General features: G+C 38.2%; 1 protein-coding gene across 2 annotated transcripts; it reads right to left on the bottom strand.

Moving 5' to 3' along the window:
- Nucleotides 1–705: 705 nt before the first annotated feature.
- Nucleotides 706–24,185, bottom strand: LOC136249384 (nose resistant to fluoxetine protein 6-like). 2 transcript variants are annotated; one of them, XM_066041372.1, is made up of 2 exons: nt 24,097–24,185; nt 706–2,875 (listed from the first exon to the last, which is right to left on the bottom strand). In XM_066041372.1, exon 2 carries the CDS (start codon nt 2,871–2,873, stop codon nt 789–791), a length of 2,085 nt encoding a protein of 694 aa, XP_065897444.1. In that variant the 5' UTR covers nt 2,874–2,875; nt 24,097–24,185; the 3' UTR covers nt 706–788. The 2 variants fall into 2 exon arrangements, with proteins under 2 accessions (XP_065897444.1, XP_065897439.1); XM_066041367.1 differs by having other exon boundaries at nt 24,115–24,178.
- Nucleotides 24,186–25,616: the final 1,431 nt, after the last annotated feature.

Here is a 25,616-nt window from a genome sequence, read left to right as displayed (position 1 = left end):
TCTGTAAAGAGCTCAGCTGCAAACAAATCACCTGTACAGAACTCAGCTACAAACAAATCACCCTGTAGAGAGATCAACTAGAAGAAGTTACCTTGTAGATCGTTCAGCTACAAACAATTCACCCTGTATAGAGAGCATCTAGAAGAAGTCACCTTGTAGAGTGTTCAGTTACAAAGAAACCACCATGGAGATTTCTTTAATCAATATAATATGTATTATATATATAATTTGTACATTTACTGATAAAATATTTAAAGTACATCTACTTCATCTTTTCTTCTTCCTGTGGTAAAGAAAAAAACATAGGTTAAAAAAGTCCCAAAGCCGGCCATAATGTATACAAATACAAAAAGAAATGAAATCTAATCCAAAACAGCCAAGCTGTAAAAAAAGTGTGCGGCCCTCAAAAAGGCTATGGTGAAAAAAGATGTGAAATCCACGGTGGCGGCCAAGAAATGGCTGTGATGGTAGGTTAATGGTAAAATTTTTAATAACGACAATTCAGATGAATTTTGTGCCAATTGACCAAGCGGCACCAAAATTCACCTGAATTGTCGTTGTTAAAATTTTTACCATTAATCTACCATCACAGCCATTTCTTGGCCGCCACCTTGGATTTCACATCTTTTTTCACCATAGCCTTTTTGAGGGCCGCACCCTTTTTTTACAGCTTGGCTGTTTTGGATTAGATATAACTTTCAATGTTACAGTTGATTTGAGTTACATATCACAGCATACTATTAAAGACAGTTTGATGACTACAACACAAATAAAAATCGAGTTGTCAGTTATTTAAGACGATGTTCCATTCCAGCCAGTTTGAAGCAGAGTGATACAAATTTTGATATAGGCAATTCCACAGTTAGTGTCAACAACACAGATAGGCTGAAAGATGCTACTATTGTGAACACACACAACATAATGTACACAGTATCAGTGAATATCAAACTTGACTGTAGTGTGCCCATTATCAAATAGATGATAAATTCATGGAACAAGTATACTCCATAAGATAACCTGACTAGTGGATCCCATCCAGGCCAAGAGAGAACACTGTTCACTACTCCTCCATAGCCAGTGTTACAGAAAAAGATAATAATGGAGATGCCAATACTCCAAGCCAATCCTGAAAACATCAGGAAAATTGCATTCTCCCATTTTGTAAAATGATGAGTGCCGTTAAATTCATCAATAGTGCCAAACATGGTAATCTTACACAAGCAAATTGCAATTATCCACAACAACAGACATAGAAGTTGTTTTAATACCTTTCCGATTGGCAAATCGGTAATGCTGTACTTTTTGTAGAGAATATATCCTAAAATGATTCCAATTAAATACGAGTTAGCTCTATATAATGGATTCATATGTAATCCTTCCACTTGATCAAAATAATGAGGATTGGCAAAAATGGCAGCCCAGAAATCATTCTGAATGGTTATTACTCCAATGGCAACAGAGAAACCAATAATGCATACAATAATAATAACTATTCCAGTGAGCCCTGTGTAGAACAGCATCGATATAAAAATTGGTGAGAAAATGAAAAGCTGCATTTCAGCACATACATGCCATGTAGATATGACACACATGTTTGTGAGATGAAGAAAGTTATTAACAAACAACAGATTACACCACCAAGTAAATTGACAACCAGTATTAGGTGCATACCACAAAGGACCTTGTGCTAAATGCACAGATAGTTTAAACACCACAAAAGTGAAGAGATAAAACAATGGTGCTAGTCGGAAATATCGATTAAAATAGAAATACAATGCTCGAAACTTTTTGTGCTTTTCCATGTCCTTAAATGTCAAATAGGATGACAATGTAGCACTGACAACAAAGAAGGTGTCAACATGAAAGGTTGCATTCATGATTAGCTGGCTTAGCATTGTAGAAGGATATTTATCTAAATACAGCGGTGTATTTTTACTAGTTTGTGGATATAAATTGAAAATATCAAAATAAAGATGAAGTATGACAATATGCAAATTGGAGATAATTTTTAATGAACCCACTGCTTTGACAGAAGATGGTGATTGCTTAGTGGAGAAAAGAGCAGGAACAGTATTACACAATGAAAAGATTAAAATAAAATCTCTTAAAATTGAAAAGCTGTTAACAGTTTCACTTTTTCTTTTCTCTGAATTGTCATCTGGTTGTTTTATTAGAGATTGCAACCACAATAAAAAGTCTACACATGTGCCTAATAATACCAATCCCACCAGGAGTACACAAACAACGAAAGTGGCTATTGTTCCCTTATCAAACTCCACATCAGTTTGAGGACAGAATGTAGGGGAATCACCAGTACTGGTTAACTGTATAGTAATAGTTTGTGTAGTATTACTAAATGGATTAACAGTCATGGTAGTAACACTGATAATATTCATCCTTGACAACACTAATGCAAATTCATTTGGAGAACATGTTGAAGGATAACACACTCCAACCTGAATGTTACTGGACACACTAGTATTTATTGGTACAGGACATTCTGAAGAATAGCACACTTCATCTTGATACTCTGATGGGTTATAAAATGTAGTGATATTCATTTGCATTGTATATATACAATAGTTTGTTTCACCCACTGGTGTGTTCTTCAAATCCATACACTCATCATAGTAACCAAGAAAGGTAGTGTGACCATATACTATACCATCACTTGGTTTACCCCAGGAGTCCCAATACTGAGCCATTAACTGGGGATGTGTTGATTGTAGTGTTGACAGCCTCTGAATTGTTGCTTGACATTTCCTGCTCACATCAACAGTAGATGGAAACTTCTGTTGTAAAGTATCGACTGAAATGTAATTCATTAATATGAAAAATAGGATCAGTAGATGTGTCCGTGTTGTCAGCATCATCACTGTAGACAAACACAGTATATACTTACAGCATATTAATATTGTCAGTACAATATGCAAACAAGATACAGTACTCTATGCTACACAATTATTACATGACTGTCATACGATGCATACACGATCCCCAAAATTATGGAGTGCTCAATGTTGAGCACACTATACACCTGGTTATGTCTCAAGTATGTCACAACAACATTATAATATTATAATACAGTGGACAGGCGTAGCCAGGAAAAAATTTTTACCGAGGCAAAGTTTATACACCGACCTAGCTAATTGAGAGGGTCTGCTTCTGACTCAACTGGTTCACAAACACTTTCAAGTATGGATGGTACAGCATTTGCAAGTTGACTACTTGTTATTAACACTTTACAGTGACCAGCACTGAAGGTCTGCTTGGTTAGATGGAAGAAACTGTTTCAGAAGACTGAGTGTTTTACTACATGTTATAAGTAATGCTCCAGTTTAGTTAATGTACAGACCCTGCTTCAATTATTAGACTAGTTTAATTGTATACTCAACACAAAATACTGACTTATTCTGGAGATATTTTGAGTAGTGAAGCCATCCCATGGACTGCAACGGAGATCATGGTCATGCACACTATATAGTTTATTTATCTGTTGTGATATTTAAGTCAGAGATTATCTCTTTCATGTGATGCTCAACTGCATGTGCTAAGCATGTCAAGCTAGGGAGACTGGGAGCATGCTCCCTCAAGGAAAATTTTGAACTTTGAAATGGAATGTGGAGGCTATTTTTTATTGTAACTGCTAATGCATGATCAATAGGTTCAATGCAATGCCATGCAGTTGACTCATTGGAACTTTTGAAAAGTAGTTAATGTAAAGACAATTAACAAGTGTAATCAAAACAGTTAACAGTGGCTATAATCTGTACTGGATGCTCTATTAGAGTATATTATGGTGACTGCTCTATTAGGGTATCTCGATCTTTTTACAAGTGGTCCAGCACTGTGTCACCATGGGCTCCAGCCCTGCTTAGTACTACAGCCATAGATGCTATAATGTGTAGTACAGTAATCAATGCTGTCTAGCAACGTTTGAGTAGAAAATCTGTGGTGCCATAACTCAGGCCTTGAGCATTTTTACCGAGGCAGCTGCCTTGGTTGCCTCAATGGTAGCTACACCACTGTAATATCAGTATCAAGTAGAAAATAATTCTAAATAAGAAAATTAGTAATCATCATAGTAGCGCCTTTTGATGAAAACTGGAGAAGAGTTACAAAGCAAAAACCGAACAAGAGCTAAATCACGAGACCAAGATACTTTATTAGAACAGTCACCACTGGGTAAAAAGTGCATGAAAAGAGTTGCCAGGGTTTGAAACACTCAATACCTAAAATACCCTCAATCAAATTAGATAAGTACCTAACTTATAACTTATAAATGAAAGCTATACATACAGTAGCTTAACACACAGTAGTGTGTCATGTGGCCAAGAAAGCCAGCATATCGCACCATATGTACATTGACAGGAAGACAGAAAAAAAGTAATTTTGATGCCTGAATAGCACTATAATGGTTCCTTCTCCAAAACACACAATTTTTGCATTATGGCTGTACATCATGTAAATTTGGCTAAAAATTATCTCCACCCATTCATGGAGATATGGGCAGGCAAATTTTAATTTTTTTCTCTTCTTAAGGCCATACCAAATTAAAGTAACATGGATTGTTTGCCATGTAGTAGTGACTTGGCAGGATGAAAATATTAATAAAAGTACAAATCATTTCAGCTGTAACTGATTGTTTATTAGTCTAATATGACTGCTCTATTAGAGTATCTGATCTTTACAGGTGTTAAAGCTAAAGTCCTCCTGAAATAAAGTCAGGGAGCTCCTTTTCTTACCCTTTGCTGCTGCTGCACCTATTACTCCTTGCACAATTTCAGTTTAATAACAATCCTCAAACTAAACAAAGCTACTTCTATACCTGTTCTGTGTGTTGTCGCAACAAGCTTGATTGGTGATTCTGTTCTTGGTAAGGACCTGGCTGGAGGGAAAGCAGTGATACAGCTTGTGGTAGGTGGTATTTGTACGTATATTCGCAACCACTCACTGTGTGTGCTGCAGCATTTGGAGAATAGACTTTGAAGCCAGTGATGGCATCGCTAGATAACAACCCCTCTAAACAAAAGAGTCCAGATGACTCCTGCTGATTTAAGTGAGTACATTGATGTTTGACTTCGCTGCAATAAGAAATGCACAAAGAGAAGTGAGGCTGTGTTACTTGTGGCTGCATGCATCGTGTGAAGGTTTAAATAAAGAACAATCATAAGCTGCTTACTCAACTGACATTTACCATTGATAATGTTATGTATTATTGTATGTTCAACAAAATTAATGTGGAACCCGTTCAAAGCAACTTAATATGTTCAATTCCATTCCTTTTCCTACATGACAATTCCAAAGCCAATGAAACTGAGTCACTAACATCAGAGCACAGTGAAATTAGAAAAGAAATATCAGATTTGAGTAAGAAAGTATGTTCTATGAATGAAAACCTACAAAAAGAGTTAAAATCTACAGATTCCTCTATTACTCAGAGTTCTGTACCTACTGCCCAATCTACTTCAGCTGCATGGAGTGTCATTGACAAGATATCTAATCGTGATAGTTGCAAAAACAACTTAATAATGTAAAACTATCGTGAAGGAGCTGATTTTTCAGCTGATAAAGAATCATAATTTCTCTTTGCTCATCAGTTTTTGACGTCAATGTAGAAAAAGATAAAGTCCTTCACCTTGGTAGGAGGCTTGAAGGAAAGCACAGGCCATTGCTTATTAGATTGAACTCAGAAAGTGATAAACATGCTATTCTCTCTCAAGCTCCCTGCCTTAGATTTCATGATCGTTATAAGAAAGTCCCATGCCATGATATGATGTAAGCTGAGCATGTCAAACACAAGGCACTAGTCCAAGAAATGAAATCCAGAAGAGCTAAAGGTGAAAGAAACTTAATGATCTGAAATGGTAACATCATTGTTATAGATATTCTAAGTAAAGAGTCAGGCTCAAATGCTCTTACTCTGGCTTCAAATAGTTCCTGACACACTGTATATAGCAATGAATATGATTTAATTGCTGATGATTCCAGCTATATCAACTCAGATATAATTTATGTACTTATTTTTACAATAGTGATAATGAAACCCAGTTTAGTGATTTTAGTGAAACATTAAATTATATTGTTGATAATGGTTCCAATGTTCCTTACTCAGTAACTGAATTAACTGTCAATGATGAAGATTTTAATGGTCATGATTCAGAAAGTAAACTATATTATTTTATCAATGATGATGTCTCTGACTCAGATAGAACTAGCTGTACAGTAACTATTACCCATTGTCAAGTCTTCTTCTGGGAAAACTATACAAAGTATACTAAGTAAGAAAGGAAGCATTTTGGGTGATGTTAGACACTTGTCATAGGCGGCTCCAGGATTTTTGGTGACTGGATTCTGATCAAGAGCATAGGTGAAGACCAAAAAAAAATAATTGCCTGCTGAGAATAACTGCCCTCCACTAACTATGTATTAATATCACTTATAAAGTACAAAAATCCTTATTCATATCTACATAGCTTGCTGTACTGCTGCTCTGAATACTGTGACTGCTTTATTAGGGTGAGTGAATGCTCTATTAGAGTATCTCGATCTGAATGTGACCGGTTTCCAGAAACCTCAGAAACCCCCCTGGAACCGCCCCTGTGTGTACCCCTGATAGCAGGCTCACCCCAGAAATTCTTGATAACGAAGTTATCCCCAAGAATTTTAAACTGTAGCTAATCCTGTTAATAACCATTTTGGTTTTTCATGACTACGTGCCACCAAAATATGTAATTACAATATCACAGTCATTAGGCATCAACAGTTTGTTATGTCCTAGAGCATTCCCTATATTAGCTAGCTAGCTGCTTTTTGTATGACGAGTGCTCATACCAGCTGGTTGGGGGATGGACACTACCTATCTATAGGCTTCAAAGTGGATGCTGGTCATGGGACAAAATCACCTGCATGGCCAACTATTATTATAATAATTGCAGGACTCTGAAAAGAGTGTACGTACAATGATTATACTACAAGTAAATAATTAAGCATAGTTCACGTAAAATTAATTAAGTATAAGTATCCATCTCAACATAAAGAATGCAGCCTTATAGGAATGCACCTTTGTAAAACTATGACTTCCTAACCTCAAATTGCCTATTAAAAAGTCATAACCCCCTACAAAGCAGTAGGGTTGAATTCGGGTTGAACTCAGTTTATGGCTTCAAAAGCCAGTTGCGGTTTTTAATGAATACATAAAATGCATAGAAGACAATTATCACTCAATGAATACCATCATGTGATGATTGTTTGTGAACAGAAACAGGGTTGAACCTGGGTTGAATGTGGGTTATTCAACCCCCACTTTTGGGTGGCCATATGAAAAAGGTGCTAATTTTCCTAGAGGTGTGTTCCAACCTCTGTTGCAGCCAACCTGTCATGGGCCTACAGTACTATAGCAGGTAAAATAAAGCACTCAGTGTTGCATCTGGTGAACATACATGCACTGAAGTAAATACTGTATAGCCAGAAATTTTCGAGGGACAAAACTTTCATGAATTTTGCGAGTGACAATAGCTTCGTGAAAATATAATCGTGAAATGTTTCAGTTTGTGCACATAGCTACCCGATTTCTACACTTTCGTGAATTTAACAATGTGAAAATCATATTTTGCGCAGTTTCACGAAAGATTCATTCCTCGAAAATTTCCCACTATACGGTAGACAAAGCTATGTTTATGGGTACTCTGACTCACTGGCAGAATAGCTACTTTCAACCCAAGAAATAATAATGAATCATTTTTTATGCTATATATAGCTGCAATGCAGTACTAATACTAAATTAGTACTGTTTAAATTGCAGGTGGAGAAATATCTTTTTTTTATATCTCAATGGTGAGCGGCAGAGACACTTGCAGATTAGGAGCAGTGCTGGTGACATCCTCAGTGACATCAATTCATTCTGTGACTTACATTCATGTTTTCCCCCACCCAGCTGGTGTGAGCACTTGTCATACAACAGGCAGCTAGCTAGTATGGGGAATGCTCTAGCACATAACAAACTGTTGATGCCCAATGACTGTGGTATTGTAATTACATATCCACACAAAAACAGCCAAGCTGTGAAAAAATGGTACGGCCTTAAAAAGCCTGGGTGAAAAAAGTTGTGAAATCAAAGGTGGCGGTCAAGAAATGGCTGCAATGATGTTAATGCTAATAAATTTTAACAATGCACACAGCCATTATTAAAATTTTTTAGCATTAACATCATTGCAGCCATTTCTTGGCCGCCACCTTTGATTTCACAACTTTTTTCACCCAGGCTTTTTAAGGCGCACCATTTTTTCACAGCTTGGCTGTTTTTGTGTGGATTTCACTCCTTTTTGTACTTTATAGAGCTCCAAAACCAGCCTATGACTGACTTTGAGGTTTGTTTTCACTCACATTTCTTCTTTTCTATGCAGATACAATGATGATTATTTAAGACAGACTTATAAATGTATTTTATTGCATGGTTTAATTCGATCTTTGATAATATTATTGTAATACTCTAATAGAGTGCACATTTTTTGAGGACTTCTAATAGAACATACATAGAATGTTCTAGAACAATCTAGTACTTCTATTATTGTAATACTCTAATAGAGTGCACATTTTTTCTGAGGACTTCTAATAGAACATACATAGAATGTTCTAGTATACTTCTATTGGTAGATCTATGAAATTACAAACGTTTGATTATGAGCAGAGAAATTTCATTTATAAAGCAGAAATTAAGTGAGGTGATCAGCCAAGGTAGCAGTGGTTCATTGGTTAAGGATGCAGGTGTTAAGTATGGAGGTCCCTGGTTTGAACTCTGGTAAGTTTTTTTTCGACATTTTTTGCACACCTTTTTTACCCCGCGGTGACTGTTCTATTAGAGTATTTCGATCCTGCGATTTTACACATGCTTAGTTTTTGCTTTATAGCTTTGTCGCTGTAACTCTATTGCTATTCAAACTATCAAAAGGTACTGCTACGATGACCAACCTACCTATACACCAATTTTCAAGTTATTTCTATACTTGGTTTACCTTGTAGCCGTGACAGAAGTTTGATCTTTTTTTATGTGAATAAATGCTCATAACTCTTTGAATATTACTCAGATTCACAACAAACTTAGTACGTGAATCCACCGTTACATGCTCTTCATTTGTGCCAAAGATCGTGGCAATTGAGTTACATGTTTGCGTTTTATAGCAATTTTTGCAAAGTGTGCGAAAAGAAATTGAAGCCCCCGTACGACATAAGAAAAAAACGAAGAAATTAAAACAAAATTTTGAACGCCCATATCTCGCAAATGGTTGTTGCGAATTTAATCAAATTTTCTGTGTGGCGTACCCTACTTGGGGGACAACTATAATGCAAAAATAGTGTGCTTTGGAGAAGGAGCCATGGAGGTATGCACTCTTGATAAAGCTGTTTTCTTTCTTCCTGTAAATATACTGACGGTGTGGTCGCCGTCTTTCTTGGCCGTACGACACACTACCGTGCGTCTTGATTTTGGTGGCATGTAGCTAGTCATTAAAACACATCATTGTGTATCATCACGTTGGTGATACTGAGACCTGTCACCGTTACAATGACTGTAGCTATATTGTAGCTAATGCTTAAGTAAAAGGTGCTGCTCTACGCACTTATCAAGACACACGATAGTGTGTTGTGCGGCCGAAGAAGCCGGCGTGCCACACTGTGGGTATATTGACAGGAAGAAAGAAAACATAATTTTTAAACCATTGTATCTTGGTGATACCTTATCCAATTGGAACCAAATTTGCTGCAGAGTTGCCCGCCAGCTAGGGGAGTCCACATTCCAAATTTGAAGGAAATCGCTCAAGCCATTTCCACGTTACAAGCAGCCAAGGTTTCAGGGTTTTTTCTTCGTTTTTTTCTTCGTGTTTTTGCACACTTGCAAAAATTGCTATAAAACACAAACGCATACTCCAATCGCCTTGAAATTTGGCACACAGAAAGGCAGTCCAAAGGTAAATCCCAGTATCACATTCGGTGCAAATCCAATGAATGGTTAAGGATTTATGACCAATTATTCGCACAAAACAAGATCAATTTGTTGTCATGCCTATAGGGTATACCGCTTCATGGAATGAGTTGAAAATCCCTTTGTGGATAGATCAACCATTGTAGGAGTGCCTTTTGGTGGTTTGAAAGCAATCGAAATTAAGATCATGGAGATATGACACGAAACCGAAGGTGTGTAACAATTGCGCAATCAAGATTCGTGAATAGAAATACCAATAATTTTCACGCCTACCAGGCAAACTGCTTAGAGCAGTGAGCTGAAAATGGGTATGTAGCTGGAATATTCATCGTAGAAAGTTTTTGCAATAGTACAGAAAAATAGGATTACAAACCACTGAGTTATGATTCTAAAGCCAACTCCGTGTAGCAAATGCTAGATCGTGATACTGTAATAGAACAGTCACCCTAATAGAGCATTCAGCTAGCTCATGACTTACTCCATTACAGATTTCTATTACATTGTAAATTATGCTGTACGGAGTTCAGCAACAACCAGTTAATATTGTAGACAGTTCAGCTACAAGCGAGTCACCCTGTAGAGAGTTCAGCTACAAAGATATCACTGTATAATTATTACAAGTCACACCGAAGAGAGTTCAGCTAGAAGAAGTCACCTTGTAGAGAGTTCAGCTGCAAAGAAACCACCATGTAGAGAGTTCAGCTGCAAACAAATCACCCTGAAGAAAATTCAGCTACAAACAAATCGTCCTGTAGAGAGATCAACTAGAAGAAGTTACCATGTAAAGAGTTCAGCTACAAAGAAACCATCACTTAGAGAGATCAGCTGCAAACAAAATCACCCAGTAGAAAGTTCAGCTACGAATAGATCACCCTGTAGAGAGTTCAGCTAGAAACAAATGATCCTGTAGAGAGATCAGCAACAAACAAGTCACCCTGTAGAGAGATCAGCTAGAAGAAGTTACCTTGTAGAGAGTACAGCTACAAAGAAACCGACATGTAGACAGTTCAGCTGCAAACAAATCACCTGTAGAGAGTTCAGCTACGAACAAATCACCCTGTAGAGAGATCAGCTAGAAGAGGTCAGCTTGTAGAGAGTTCAGCAACAAAGAAACCATCATGTAAAGAGTTCAGCTACAAATAAATCACCCTGTAGAGAGATCAGCTAGAAACAAGTCACCCTGTAGACAGATCATCTACATAGAAACCATCCTGTAGAGAGTTCATCTACAAACAAGTTACCCTATAGAGAGATCAGCTACAAACAAATCATCTTGTAGAGAGCTCAGCCACACATAAATCACCCTGTAGAAAGTTCAATTACAAACAGATAACCCTATAGAGAGTTCAGCTAGAAACAAGTCACCCTGTAGAGAGATCAGCTAGAAACAAGTCATCCAGAGATCAGCTAGAAATTATTCATCCGGTAGAGAGATTAGCTAGAAAGATCACCTTGTAGAGAGGTGAAAAAAGATGTGAAATCCAAAGTGGTGGCCATGAAATGGCTGTGATGGTAGGTTAATGGTAAAAATTTTAATAACAACAATTCAGATGAATTTTGTGCCAAGACCCAGCGGTACCAAATTCACCTGAATTGTCGTTATTAAAATTTTTAGTTTTAACCTACCATCACAGCCATTTTTTGGCCGCCACCTTGGATTTCACATCTTTTCACCATAGCCTTTTGAGAACCGCACTCTTTTTTTACAGCTTGGCTGTTTTGGATTAGATAGCTTATGACACTAAAGATCATAGACAATATATTACACACCGTAGCCTGCTAGCCTGCTGTACATGCCGGTGGGGTAGCAAGCTAAGCTGATTTAAAGTATCAGCTAGCTGCCAAGGCTGAATGATACTAGTCACATGTGAATCAAGACACACGGTAGTGTGTCGTGCGGCCCAAGAAGCCAGCGCGCCACACCCGTGAGTATATTGACAGGAAGAACAAAAACGTCATTTTCACACCTTTGTATCTCGGTGATCACTTATCTAATTGGAACCAAATTTGCTACACAGTTGCCCGCCAGCCAAGGGAGTCTACATTCCAAATTTGAAGGAAATCGCTCCAGCCATTTCCGAGATACGAGCTGCCAAAGTTTCGTGTTTTTTTTTCTTCTTCGTCTTTTCGCACACTTGCAAAAATTGCTATAACAAGCAAACGCGTACTCCGATCGCCTTGAAATTTGGCACACAGAAAGGGAGTCCAAAGGCGAATCCTAGCATCAAATTTGGTACAAATCCGATGAATGGTTCAGGAGTTATGACCGATTATTCGCGTAAAACAAGATCGATTTGTTGTCACGCCTACAGGGTAAACCGCTTCATGGAATGAGTTGAAAATTGCTATGTAGATGGAGTAACCATCGTAGGAGTGCCTTTTGGTGGTTTGAAAGGAATCGAGATAAAGACCACGGAGATATGACACAAAACCCAACCTGTGTCACAATTACGCGATCGATTTTTATGAATAAAAAAGTATTACTTTTCACGCCTACTAGGCAAACCGCTTAGAGCAATGAGCTGAAATTCGGTGCATAGCTGGAATAATCTTCATAGAAAGTCCTTGCAGTAGTACAGAAGAATCGGATTACAAACCACTGAGTTATGATTCTAAAGCCAACTCCGTGTAGCAAATGCGAGATCGAGATACTCTAATAGAACAGTCACCCTAATAGAGCATTCGGCTAGTTTATTTATTCCATTATAGAATTTTATTACATCACAAGTTATTCTGTAGGGAGTTCAGCTGCAAACAGTTAATCTTATAGACAGTTCAGCAAGAAGACAATCACCATGTGGAGAGTTAAGCAAATATATCACTATAGAGATTCAGAACATTACAAGTCACACTGAAGAAAGTTCAGCTATAAACAAGTCATGCACTGTGTAGAGAATTCAGCTACAATTAAGTCACTCTCTAGAGAATTCAGCTACACAGAATTCAGCTACACACAAGTCACTGTGGAGAGAGTTCAGCTACAAACAAATTACCCTTTTAGAGTGATCAGCTACAAACAAAACACTTTGCAGGGTGTTCAGCTGCAACAAATCAACCTTTAGAGCGATCAGCAATGAACAAATCAACACAAATCTACCTGTAGAGAGATAAGCTAGAAACAAATTACCCTGTAGAGAGTTCAGCTACAAAAAATCACCCTGTAGAGACATCAGCTAGAAACTAGACACAATGTAAGGAGTTCAGCTACAAGCAAATCACCCTGTAGAGAGTTCAGCTACAAACAAACCAACCTGTACAGCGATCAGCTAGAAACAAATTACCCTGAAGAGAGGTCAGCTACAAAAATCACCCTGTAGAGATATCAGCTAGAAACAAATCACCCTGAAGAGAGGTCAGCTACAAAAAATCACCTTGTAGAGAAATCAACTACAAACAAAACACTTTGCAGAGAGTTCAGCTACAAACAAATCAACCTTTAGAGCGATCAGCAACAAACAAATCAACCTGTAGAGAGATAAGCTAGAAACAAATCACCCTGTAGAGAGTTCAGCTAAAACAAATCAATCTGCAGAGAGATCAGCTATGTACAAATCACCTTATAGATAGTTCAGCTACAAACAAATTACCTTGTAGAGAGATCGGCTACAAACAAATCACCCTGCAGAGAGAACAGCTACACACATATCAACTTGTAGAGAGATCAGCTACAAACAAATCACCCTGTAGAGAGATCAGCTACAAACTAGACACAAAGTAAGGAGTTCAGCTACAAACAAATCACCCTGTAGAGAGATCAGCTACAAACTAGACACAAAGTAAGGAGTTCAGCTACAAGCAAGTTACACTGTAGAGAGTTCATCTACAAGCAAATCAACCTGCAGAGCAATCAGCTAGAAACAAATCACCCTGAAGAGAGGTCAGCTACAAAAAATCATCCTGTAGAGAGATCAGCTAGAAACAAATCACCCTGAAGAGAGGTCAGCTACAAAAAAATCACCCAGTGGAGAGATCAGCTAGAAACAAATCACCCTGAAGAGAGGTCAGCTACAAACAAAACACTTTGCAGAGAATTCAGCTACAAACAAATCAGCTTGTAGAGAGATCAGTTACACACAAATCAACCTGTAGAGAGATAAGCTAGAAACAAATCACCCTGTAGAGAGTTCAGCTAAAAGCAAAACACCCTGCAGAGAGTTCAGCAACAAAGAAACCACCATGTAGAGAGTTCAGCTGCAAACAAATCACCTTATAGAGAGTTCAGCTACAAACAAATCACCCTGTAGAGAGATCAGCTAGAAACTAGACACAATGTAAGGAGTTCAGCTACAAGCAAATCACTCTTTAGTGAGTTCAGCTACAAACAAATCAACCTGCAGTGAGATCACCTACAAAAAAGCACCTTGTACAGAGTTCAGCTACAAACAAATTACCCTGTAGAGAGATCGGCTACAAACAAATCAACCTGTAGAAAGATCAGCTACACACAAATCAACTTGTAGAGAGATCAGCTACAAACAAATCACCCTGTAGAGAGATCAGCTACAAGCAAAACACCCTGCAGAGAGTTCAGCAACAAAGAAACCACCATGTAGAGAGTTCAGCTGCAAACAAATCACCTTATAGAGAGTTCAGCTACAAACAAATCAGAGATCAGCTAGAAACTAGACACAATGTAAGGAGTTCAGCTACAAGCAAATCACTCTATAGTGAGTTCAGCTACAAACAAATCAACCTGCAGTGAGATCACCTACAAAAAAGCACCTTGTACAGAGTTCAGCTACAAACAAATTACCCTGTAGAGAGATCGGCTACAAACAAATCAACCTGTAGAAAGATCAGCTACACACAAATCAACTTGTAGAGAGATCAGCTACAAACAAATCACCCTGTAGAGAGATCAGCTAGAAACTACACACAATGTAAGGAGTTCAGCTACAAGTAAATCACCCTGTAGAGAGTTCAGCTAAAACAAATCAACCTGCAGAGAGATCAGCTACAAATAAATCACTTTATAGACAGTTCACCTACAAACAAATTACCTTGTAGAGAGATCGGCTGCAAATTAATCAACCTGCAGAGAGATTAGCTACACACAAATCAACTTGTAGAGAGATCAGCCAGAAACAAATCACCCTGTAGAGAGATCAGCTAGAAACTACACACAATGTAAGGAGTTCAGCTACAAGTAAATCACCCTGTAGAGAGTTCAGCTAAAACAAATCAACCTGCAGAGAGATCAGCTACAAATAAATCACTTTATAGACAGTTCAGCTACAAACAAATTACCTTGTAGAGAGATCGGCTGCAAATTAATCAACCTGCAGAGAGATCAGCTACACACAAATCAACTTGTAGAGAGATCAGCTACAAACAAATCACCCTGTAGAGAGATCAGCTAGAAACTAGATACAATGCAAGGAGTTCAACTACAAGCAAAATCACCCTTTAGTGAGTTCAGCTACAAACAAATCAACCTGCAGTGAGATCACCCACAAAAACACACTTGTACAGAGTTCAGTTACAAACAAATTACCCTGTAGAGAGATCAGGTAGAAGAATTCACCTTGTAGAGAGTTAAGCAACAAAGAAACCACCATGTAGAGAGTTCAGCTGGAAACAAATCACCCAGTAGAAAGATCAGCTAGAAGAAGTTACCTTGTAGAGAGTTCAGTTATAAAGAAACCATCATATAGAGAGTTCAGCTACAAAGAAATTACCCTGTAGAGAGTTCAGCTAGAAGAAGTCACCTTGTAAAGAGTTCAGCTACAAAGAAACCATCATGTACAGAGTTCAGCTACAAAGAAACCACCTGTACAGAATTCAACTACAAACAAATCACCCTGTATAGAGATCAGCTAGAAGAAGTTACCTTGTAGATAGTTCAGCTACAACAATTCACCCTGTAGAAAGATCAGCTAGAAGAAGTCACCTTGTAGAGTGTTCAGTTACAAAGAAACCATCATGTAGAGAGTTCAGCTGCAAACAAATCACTCTGTAGAGAGTTCAGCTACAAAGAAACCGCCATGTAGAGAGTTCAGCCTCATACAAACCACCTTGTAGAGAATTCAACTACAACAAATCACCCTGTAGAGAAGAAGTTACCTTGTAGAGAGTTCAGCTACAAAGAAACCATCATGTAGGGAGTTCAGCTACAAAGAAACCACCATGTAGAGAGTTTAGCTGCAAACAAATCACCTGTGGAGAGTTCAGCTAGAAACAAATCACCCCGTAGAGAGATCAGCTGGACGAAGTCACCTTGTAGAGAGTTCAGCTACAAAGAAACCATCATGTAGAGAGTTCAGCTGCAAACAAATCACCCTGCACAGAGTTCAGCTACAAAAAAATCACCCTGTAGAGAGTTCAGCTAGACAAAGTCACCTTATAGAGAGTTCAGCAACAAAGAAACCATCATGTAGAGAGTTTGGCTACAAAGACACCACCATGTAGAGAGTTTAGCTGCAAACAAATCACCTGTAGAGAGTTCAGCTAGAAACAAAATACCCTGTAGAGAGACCAGCTAGAAGAGGTTACCTTGTAGAGAGTTCAGCTACAAAGAAACCATCCTGTATATAGTTCAGCTACATTTCAAGTCACCCAGTAGAGAGATCAGCTGCAAAAAAATATCCTGTGGGGCATAATGGGCATGTAATAAATATATGTATATAATTTGTATAATTACTAATAAAATCAAAAATAATTGAAGCACTAAAATTCTTCTTTAAGTTCTTTTCTTCTTCCTGTAGTGAAGAAAAAAGCACATGGGTTAAAAAAGTCCCAAAGCCAGCCATAGGCCGGCTTTGCAGTATACAAATACAAAAAGAAGTGATATCTAATCAAAAACAGCCAAGCTGTAAAAAAAGGTGCGGCCCCAAAAAGGCCATGGTGAAAAAAGATGTGAAATCCAAGGTGGCGGCCAAGAAATGGCTGTGATGGTAGGTTAATGGTTACATTTTAATAACGACAATTCAGGTGAATTTTGTGCCGCTTGGTCTTGGCACCAAATTCACCTGAATTGTTGTTATTAAAATGTAACCATTAACCTACCATCACAGCCATTTCTTGGCCGCCACCTTGGATTTCACATCTTTTTTCACCATGGCCTTTTTGGGGGCCGCACCTTTTTTTACAGCTTGGCTGTTTTTGATTAGATTCATATAACATGATAAGGTAGGGGCGGGTGTTTTCAGACAAAGTTTGCACACGTATTAGAAAGTTGTTCATTTCTCCTCGAGACAAAAAGGGATTCTAAAATGCTTAGTGCTGAATTGTAGCTAATGAACTAGGATTTCGGTGGTATAAATTGTGGGTGGTAAAGTATAGGGAGCTGGGAGAAAGAGCAGTGTAAATTTGCAGTTTAAGAAAATGCCAAAAATTTATGTGGCTTCATGGGGTTTCTGGACACCACTAAAAAAGGCGTACCTACCATTGTTATGGGAAATGCTGCACTCTATTGAGTGTCTTGGCCCTGCAAAGACTGCATGGCAGCATTCTGTTTGTCTGGTTACTTTGTTGGTGACAGTGATTTTTAAGCAGAACTGCTGCCAGCCTTGCGAGTGTCTTACAGTGATTTCGAAGATGTGACATTTGATCTGCTGCCTGGAAATCTGTATCAGTCCTTGCCTTATAACACTGCAACAGCATAGTTATATTATTATTATTATTACTAAGCAGTCAGCCCTGCTGGTGTGCTCAGGTGAACCAAAAAAGACATACAATTACAACAGTGATTGCAGTCTATTTCTAAAAATGTCAATGTCTAAAATTTCAATAATATCTATCGGTAGCATGTTCCAATCATTTATCATTCTTGAAAAGTAGCTATTCTGGTATGATGTAGTCGATGAGTAGGGCAAGGTGTACTGTAATGGATGGTACTGTCTTGTTGATTGTGTTGTATGTAGGTAGTACGGAAGAATTACAAGTGATAAGTGTTGGTAGAGTATTTTGTGCAATGTTTGTAATCTGGATAGTTTACGAGTTTGAAGGGTTGGCCATGACAATTGATCTAACATTGAAGTAAATGAACTAAATCTGCCAAAATCATTTAACACTCAATGTGCTGCTCTTCATTGCACTTTCTCTAGTTCCATTATATCTCCAACATGATATGGATCCCAAACATCAGATGCATGTTCAAGCTGTGGTCTTACCATTGTTAGATAGGCAGATTCCTTAACTTGTCTTGAACATCTATTTAAGTTATGTTTTAGGCCCCTATTTGGTGATTGTTAGTTTCTCATCTAGTCTTTCTAGTTATTATGATGCAGATGGGAGCATTACCATTAGGCCATTATACTATTTATACCGGGGGGTCTGACCCCAACTGGAATCCGACACAAATCACTTGGAATCCCACAAAGGAATCTGGAAATTGGGCAAGAATTTGGAATCTAGAATCTCGACAAATGTTCTATAAGTCCGATTATTTCTGTATATTTCTAGCAAATTACACTGTGTATTATCTCGTGTGCTGTGTTGCAAATCAGCTTAGCCTCGTGAGCACGTGCACATGTCTCGACACGTTTGTACAGGCCTCGCCTATGATCTGATTAGCTTGGAAGCCAGCTGAATGCATAAAATGTGTTAATCTATGTGTTGATAGTGTAAATTTCCAAATTTGAAATCTGGAATCTTTGGTTGGAATCTGGAATATTTGCGAAAAAAATGGTGGGATGCAGAATCTTACACACGACTTTTGGGTGGTGTCGGACCCCTCGATTTATACACTAATGTACGTACCTTGTCCAAATTGTCTTTCTTTCCTCACACAAATTTACATTGATTTTTAGCTGCAATCATGCTCTATCAACTTAATCATAGCGGGATTTCAGTTGACCGGTGAAGAACAGAATCCACTGCAGTAATGCACCTATCAATATTAAGCCCCACTACCCTCCTCCCAGGCGTACATGGGGGAATAGTGGGGGATTTGATCTGATTTGACCTTAAAAATCGCCCCACTAGTAGGCATTTGACTATTCAAAAATTTTAGAACTTGCTTGGTTTTATAAGTTATGCACCTCCTGCAAGAATAACTTAGTTTCCCAAAGTACACTCACTACGTGGGGATTTGACAACTCGTCATGCCCCATGGGTGGGTAATTTGATTTTTAAAAGTCAAATCCCCACCCTTTCCCGGGAGGGGGGTGGTGGGGCATAATATTGATAGGTGCATAATTTGCCAAGGAAAATGGCAATGCATAGTGCATTGTAGCGTTAATTTTAAAAACGCCATCTAGTTTCATTGCAAATTATGATATCACGTGTTCTGAGCATGCACAGAGTAAATAATACATGGCTCACCATGTGGGTGGCCTAAGAAGGATGCGGGCTGTGGATGAGAAACTAATAATCACCAAATAGAGGCCTTAGTAGTTAAGTAGTGTGGCCCCGCGGATCCTTGCTTGGGGCTTCTCCAGGCTGCTGGTTGTGTTGACGATTGCGCATGCCAGTCCGACGGCACGTCGCAGGTAATGGGCTTGGACTCCAGTTGTACTATCTCTGCAAGGCATACCTACTTTCCGGAACGGGATGGAACAATTCCAGAAAATGCTACATTACTACTTTACGGGACGGGACGTAAGAAATAACGCTCTATTGGACTATCCTTTGAACTGACAGATTGACCGACCTTCATGTACCAATAGTTGGGCCACCACTACGCCACATCTACCGGGAATGTAGCCTCGGTAGCTCCTTCGCTAAAATATAACTCAGCGCAAGTCCGCGTGAAATAAATAAGCATGTACTGTGCACCTGCTCACACCTGCAGGTGCTAGCTAAGAGAGCACATGGCACACAGCTGAAACGAATGATTGTGATTTAATACAGATGAAAGGTCATCAGTTAAACCTGATAGAATAACTTTATGGAACCTGCCATCCGTGTCCTTTAAACCTCACCTGCAAACATCCTACTGTATAGGCAACAATGTTATATCCAAAGTGACTACTCATAGAGATCTGGGTATCATTATCTCATCAGATTTAGACTGGAGACCCCACCACCAACACACAATATCAAAGGCGTATTGGATGTTAGGATTATTACGACGTTCTTTTTCAACTAACATAAACCAAGAAACATCTATATATCACTAGTCAGATCCCAATTAATGTTTTGTTCAACACTATGGAAACCATATTTATTAAAAGATATCAGACAACTAGAACAGCTTCAGTGTCGCACAACAAAGTACATATTGAATGACTATACCATCTACTATAAATCTCAATTACTTGAGCTCAAAATTTTGCCTTTAATGTGTTTTGGACATCTGTGACATAAAGTTTAAAAAACCTTAAAGCCCCTACAAATGCATTTAATATCACTGACTATTAAATTCATTTCAGGAAACACAAGATGAGGATCTAGCTATAAACTGCAACACATAAGAAATACCAATGTTTCCAGGAGCAACTTCTATTTCAACAGACTCCCTCGTATATGGAATGTTTTATCAATAATAAATTACAATCTTAGCCTACCTGCTATCAAGTACAAACTTACAAACTTTCTATGGAATCATTTTGAACTAAATTTTGACCCTGACAATGCATGCACTTTTTTCTTTTGTTTGTCCCTGTTGTAATTGTAATAAGTTCCCAAAACCTCCCAACTTTGATCATCTGTAACCCTTGCTTTAAATGAGTTTATATAATATGATATAAGCAACTATAACTAATCTTAATAACTACTTACTCCTGGCCACTGGCACTGGATGCCAGTGGACCTTCAGCATATACTAGATTTTAAGGACTACTAATGTTTATACTGTATGTATCTTGTTGTATGTATGCTGTAAAGCAAATAACAAATAATAAATAAATAAAATCCCTATGCCTTATTGCTGGCACAAGGTACACGACATACGCGTACAGTACAGCAGCAACAATTCTTCAACTGAAGGAGTTGGGAGTAACCTTTAAGGTACACCGCCATTCATACGTGAGAGACACATAAGTATGTATATATGTGTTGTGTGTAAATTTGTTCTGGTGTTATTCATTTATAGCTATACTGAGCTTCACCAGCTCAGTTTGACTGATAGTGCACATAAGTATATAGCTAAAGAATTAAGGTGTCCCTCACAAAATTTCTATAGCTACTCTGGACATCTCACATCTATTACACAGGACTTGGTAAAGGATTCCACAATCTTGATTGCTGGTGATAAAATATTTGGATTGGGATGATGATTTAAAAGCTATCGTATAGCTAAAAATACAATTAGCTCCTCTATCACTCTGTATCGGTATTTGGTTACCAATTTACAAGGTTGAAAGGCCAAGGACTTGCATACATAATAGTTTATTGTGGCATACAGCAATATGAGGAGTATTGTATTCATCATATCCACTATGTAAAATGGAGCAGCAGTAGGCCTGCACCAATCATGCCAGCACAATTTGATGGTTGGTTGGTTGATTGGTGGTAGTGCCCATGGAGATAGATCCTTTATGTTTTTATAAATGAAGATTGTCCATGTCATTTGTAACACTGTCACAAAAGGAGATTGATAGCTGGAGAGTGTGAACGGCCAGTCACTTTTGAGTCAGTATTTGATAATAGAGGCATGCATTCAGACAAAAATATGAAGTCTGGCACTGTTCTTTCTTTATGTGTAGGCTCACTATTATAGGCACTGCAATGTTATTTAACAAACAAAAATTTGGGATTTTAGAAATAAAAATTAAAGAAATAAGGGAGGTCACCACACATGCAGATAATCTATTGGACATTTGACTCCTAATTTAGCTATTGTTCTTGCATGTCATTTATAAATGGTACCTAAATAAAGTTCTATGTAGATATACTCATCGTCTTGTTGTGTAACAATCTGCACTCTATTCTAGCAGTGTTGATTTTTTATTCCATAATGAATCAATACCTCCAGCCCGCCTGCATGCGTTAAGAAAATGTATCTCCCACCTGCATCTGTTTAAAAAAAACGCAAAACAGGAAACTAGCAATCAACTTTACCTGATTTTATGTTATGAACTATTGCTAAATCAACATAAGTTGATAACTGCTTGCTTAGCTAGGACAATGAAATAATTTTTAATGATATGTGCATAATGCACCTTGTCTAGCGGGATGCTGGGTTAATCAGCCACCAACACGGCTAGCAAGCTACTTACTTATGTGTCTCTCGCTTTGAGCAACGTATATGAACACATCTCCGCCTTTTGGTTTGACTGCATGGTGGTGTGCAACAGACCCCAGTCACTTCCACTAATTCCTTGAAGAATCCTGGCCGCTTCATCGGTAGTATAGGGCGTACAACGGCTTCTACAGTAAGGAACAGGAACGGTAGGCTCCATAATATCACATTAAGTTCATTGCTTGATTTGCTGTAGCAGTGGCCATGCGCTTAATTTGCACCTGCAGGTGTCAACACGTGCTTCGTTATTCATGTTACTCCACGCGCCCCGCGCTGAGTTATATTTTAGCAAAGGAGCTACCGAGGCTACATTCCCGGTAGATGTGGCGTAGTGGTGGCCCAACTATTGGTACATGAAGGTCGCTCAGTCTGTCAGTTCAAAGGATAGTCCAATAGAGCGTTATTTTTTACGTCCCGTCCTGTAAAGTAGTAATGTAGCATTTTCCGGAATTGTTCCGTCCCATCCCGTCCCGGAAAGTAGGTATGCCCATCTCTGCATCATATATCCGTTAACTGTATAGTGTGACTGATCATTTGTGCTGCCTATGGTCGCTTGGATTAGATTATCGATTTTTGTCAAAAGACAAGGGTGACACAAAAGGCAAAGCCTGCAAACGTGCTCCCCTTACAAAGACATACATACATACATACAGTTAGGCCCCTATTTGGTGATTATTAGTTTCTCATCCACTGCCCGCATCCTTCTTAAGCTACCGCATGGTAAGCCATTATTTACTCTGCATGCTCAGAAGAACACATGATACCAAACTGTTATAATTTTTGTTGATGAACGCTACAGTGCGCTATATATCGCCAGGAGAACTGTTGTTTTGCTGCAGTGCCAGTTGCAATCATGCTCTATCGACTTCATCAAAGCAGGCTTTCAGTTGACTGTCGAAAAACAGTTGGCGATCACGAAAAGTAGAATCAGCTGGTGAAGATGTTTGTAGTAAGAAAGAAAGACAATTTGGACAAGGTCTGTACATCAGTGTGTTAATATTATAAAATAATGGCATAATGGTAATACCCTCCCGCCCGCATCATAATAATTAGAAAGGCTGGATGAGAAACTAATAAGGCCATACCTACTGGATCTTATGTTGCGCGGGCAAAACCTCAGAAAATTTGGGTAGGTAGGTCGATTTGATAATGATAATAATAATTAGTACATAATAGAAAATTAAAGTATTATGAACCATACAAAAAGAGCAACAACTACAAAAAGCGTTAATGAAACATATAGGGTGTTCTGCAGCACCATAATGTATTGCTGTACAATGAATCAAACCTCTTGAATATAAGAACTATTTCGTTTGGAATATCTTCACCATTAAAGCTCAACCTTTTGAAGGGTTTAATCCCTGAGAGGAGCCTGGTTATCCCAATAGCTGATTTTCACTAGCACATACGAGATTGACCATCTCGGCACACGTGATCCTATATCACGTGATTATCATTATCATTTCAGGTCATGAATAAAGACAGTCGGTCGGGCCCGTGCAACATAAAATCCAATAGGTATGGCCTAATCACCGAATAAGGGCCTTACAAGTACAAAATAAAACATACAGCAAAAACATGACACACGACAACTACATACCTATACAAACGGTGTTATACAGGAGATACAGGAGATTGTTAACAGGAGATTGTCAATTTCCTGTTAACTTCCTATACAGGAGATTGAGGACACCATTAGAATTACGAACGGTGTCCTCAATCTCCTGTTAACATGCGTAACGAAAGTTTTTGCACAGAACATTCAGCTACACGCGAAAGCAAATCCGCTATCGTGATGTATCTCGACGATCCTTAAAGCTATCGAAACAAAACTTTAGTATTTTATAGTATACAAGTAGGGAACTTAGATAGTACTTAAACCATAGCCTGATTGGTTTCTATTCCATCCTTCTTGCAGTAGCGGGTTAAAAACAAAGTGTCCGGAATACTGACCCAGCTGTCCGGAAACCCCCTTACTTACCCGAGTACTTACCTTACAAAACTGACTTACTGATGAAACTCGGTCCAGCGCGCTACTTGCCTCTCGACTTTCCTCTGTTGCCTAACTGATCAAGAATTGGATTTAGCAAAGTATAGCTAGAGAATTCCAATTATTAGAATTAATTTTTTGCTCTGTGTGTTTGTTGTGGTTTTCTTCACACAATATCAATTACGTCTTTAGTAGCTCTTATAGCAATACTATTGCACAGCTATTACCTTTCATACGACTGAGATTTTTAGAGCTGTCAATCAACATTATACTCAAAAGCTAACTAGACTCTAGATCAGTGTTAGTCTACTTTCTCAATCATCATAAGGTAAATTCTTGGTTGAATATTAGCAGGTTATCTGTTATAGGCTTGTGTTGAACATTGATTTTTGATCAATGATTAATTGATTTCAACTGCGGAATTTGGCTAAGGGCATTCTTTCATCTCAAAATATTTGTGTAGTTACACACACACACACACACACACACACACACACACACACACACACACACACACACACACACACACACACACACACACACACACACACACACACACACACACACACACACACGCACACACGCACACACGCACACACACACGCACACACACACTTGTCACAAAGGCAAGCCAAAAGTTTACTTTGTTACAAGGACAAGCTGATCAAGCTAAGAATTCTGAATAATTGTGAAGACCATGTAGACACAGACGTAACATTTTATAGGGTACATCTCGTGAGCTATTTACATTATGTCATTACAATTATCATTGATTGATGCAATGAAATGTATTCAAATGTATTTGAATACATTTCTTCATATGTTCAGTGCAGAATCTCAAAGATAAGTGCCTTGAGCCCAAGACCTAATTGTCCCCCTCTCTAGGTAGCCATGTTGAGTGATAACATGCAGTGGAGGCTACACTGTATTGTAGTAAACCTCATTATATGTTAATTAGAGATCAGACCAATTTATCATTATGTATTTGTACATGTATGCAATAAAAATCCATGCTTTTACAGCAGTTGTGCAGTTCTGAAATTGTTACAAGTATATTATACAAACAGTATATATAATCATTGCTATATGAATAGGCTATTATACTACTAAAATTGAGCATTATGCTTCTAAGCAGTGCTCCAAGATGTACCTATTATGCTCATGGAAGAAAATGTCCATTATTCTCAAAATGACACTACCATCTTCAATAATATTTGTGTTACATACAGTAATGTTTCAAATATAAACTTGTTTGACAAGTTATTATATGTTTCTTCATCATAATCAGAGCAGCATAAATAGAGCGACTGTTCTATTAGAGTCCAGGTATTGTGATCTCTCTCTCTCTTTATTAATATTGTACAAATTTTCCTATCAGTTAAAACTTTGTATATGTTGCATAATGCCTGATTCCCACTGCACACACACACTTACACCCTATACAGTAACTATATAATCGTCACATTCCTGTTTTGAAGCTAGCTTTATACATTCTACTAGCATTGGTACTTGCCCTATGTGCA

This window comes from Dysidea avara, chromosome 1, assembly GCF_963678975.1.
Source record: "Dysidea avara chromosome 1, odDysAvar1.4, whole genome shotgun sequence".
Taxonomy (NCBI): Eukaryota; Metazoa; Porifera; class Demospongiae; order Dictyoceratida; family Dysideidae; genus Dysidea; species Dysidea avara.
This window is presented reverse-complemented; position numbering and strand designations above follow the sequence as displayed.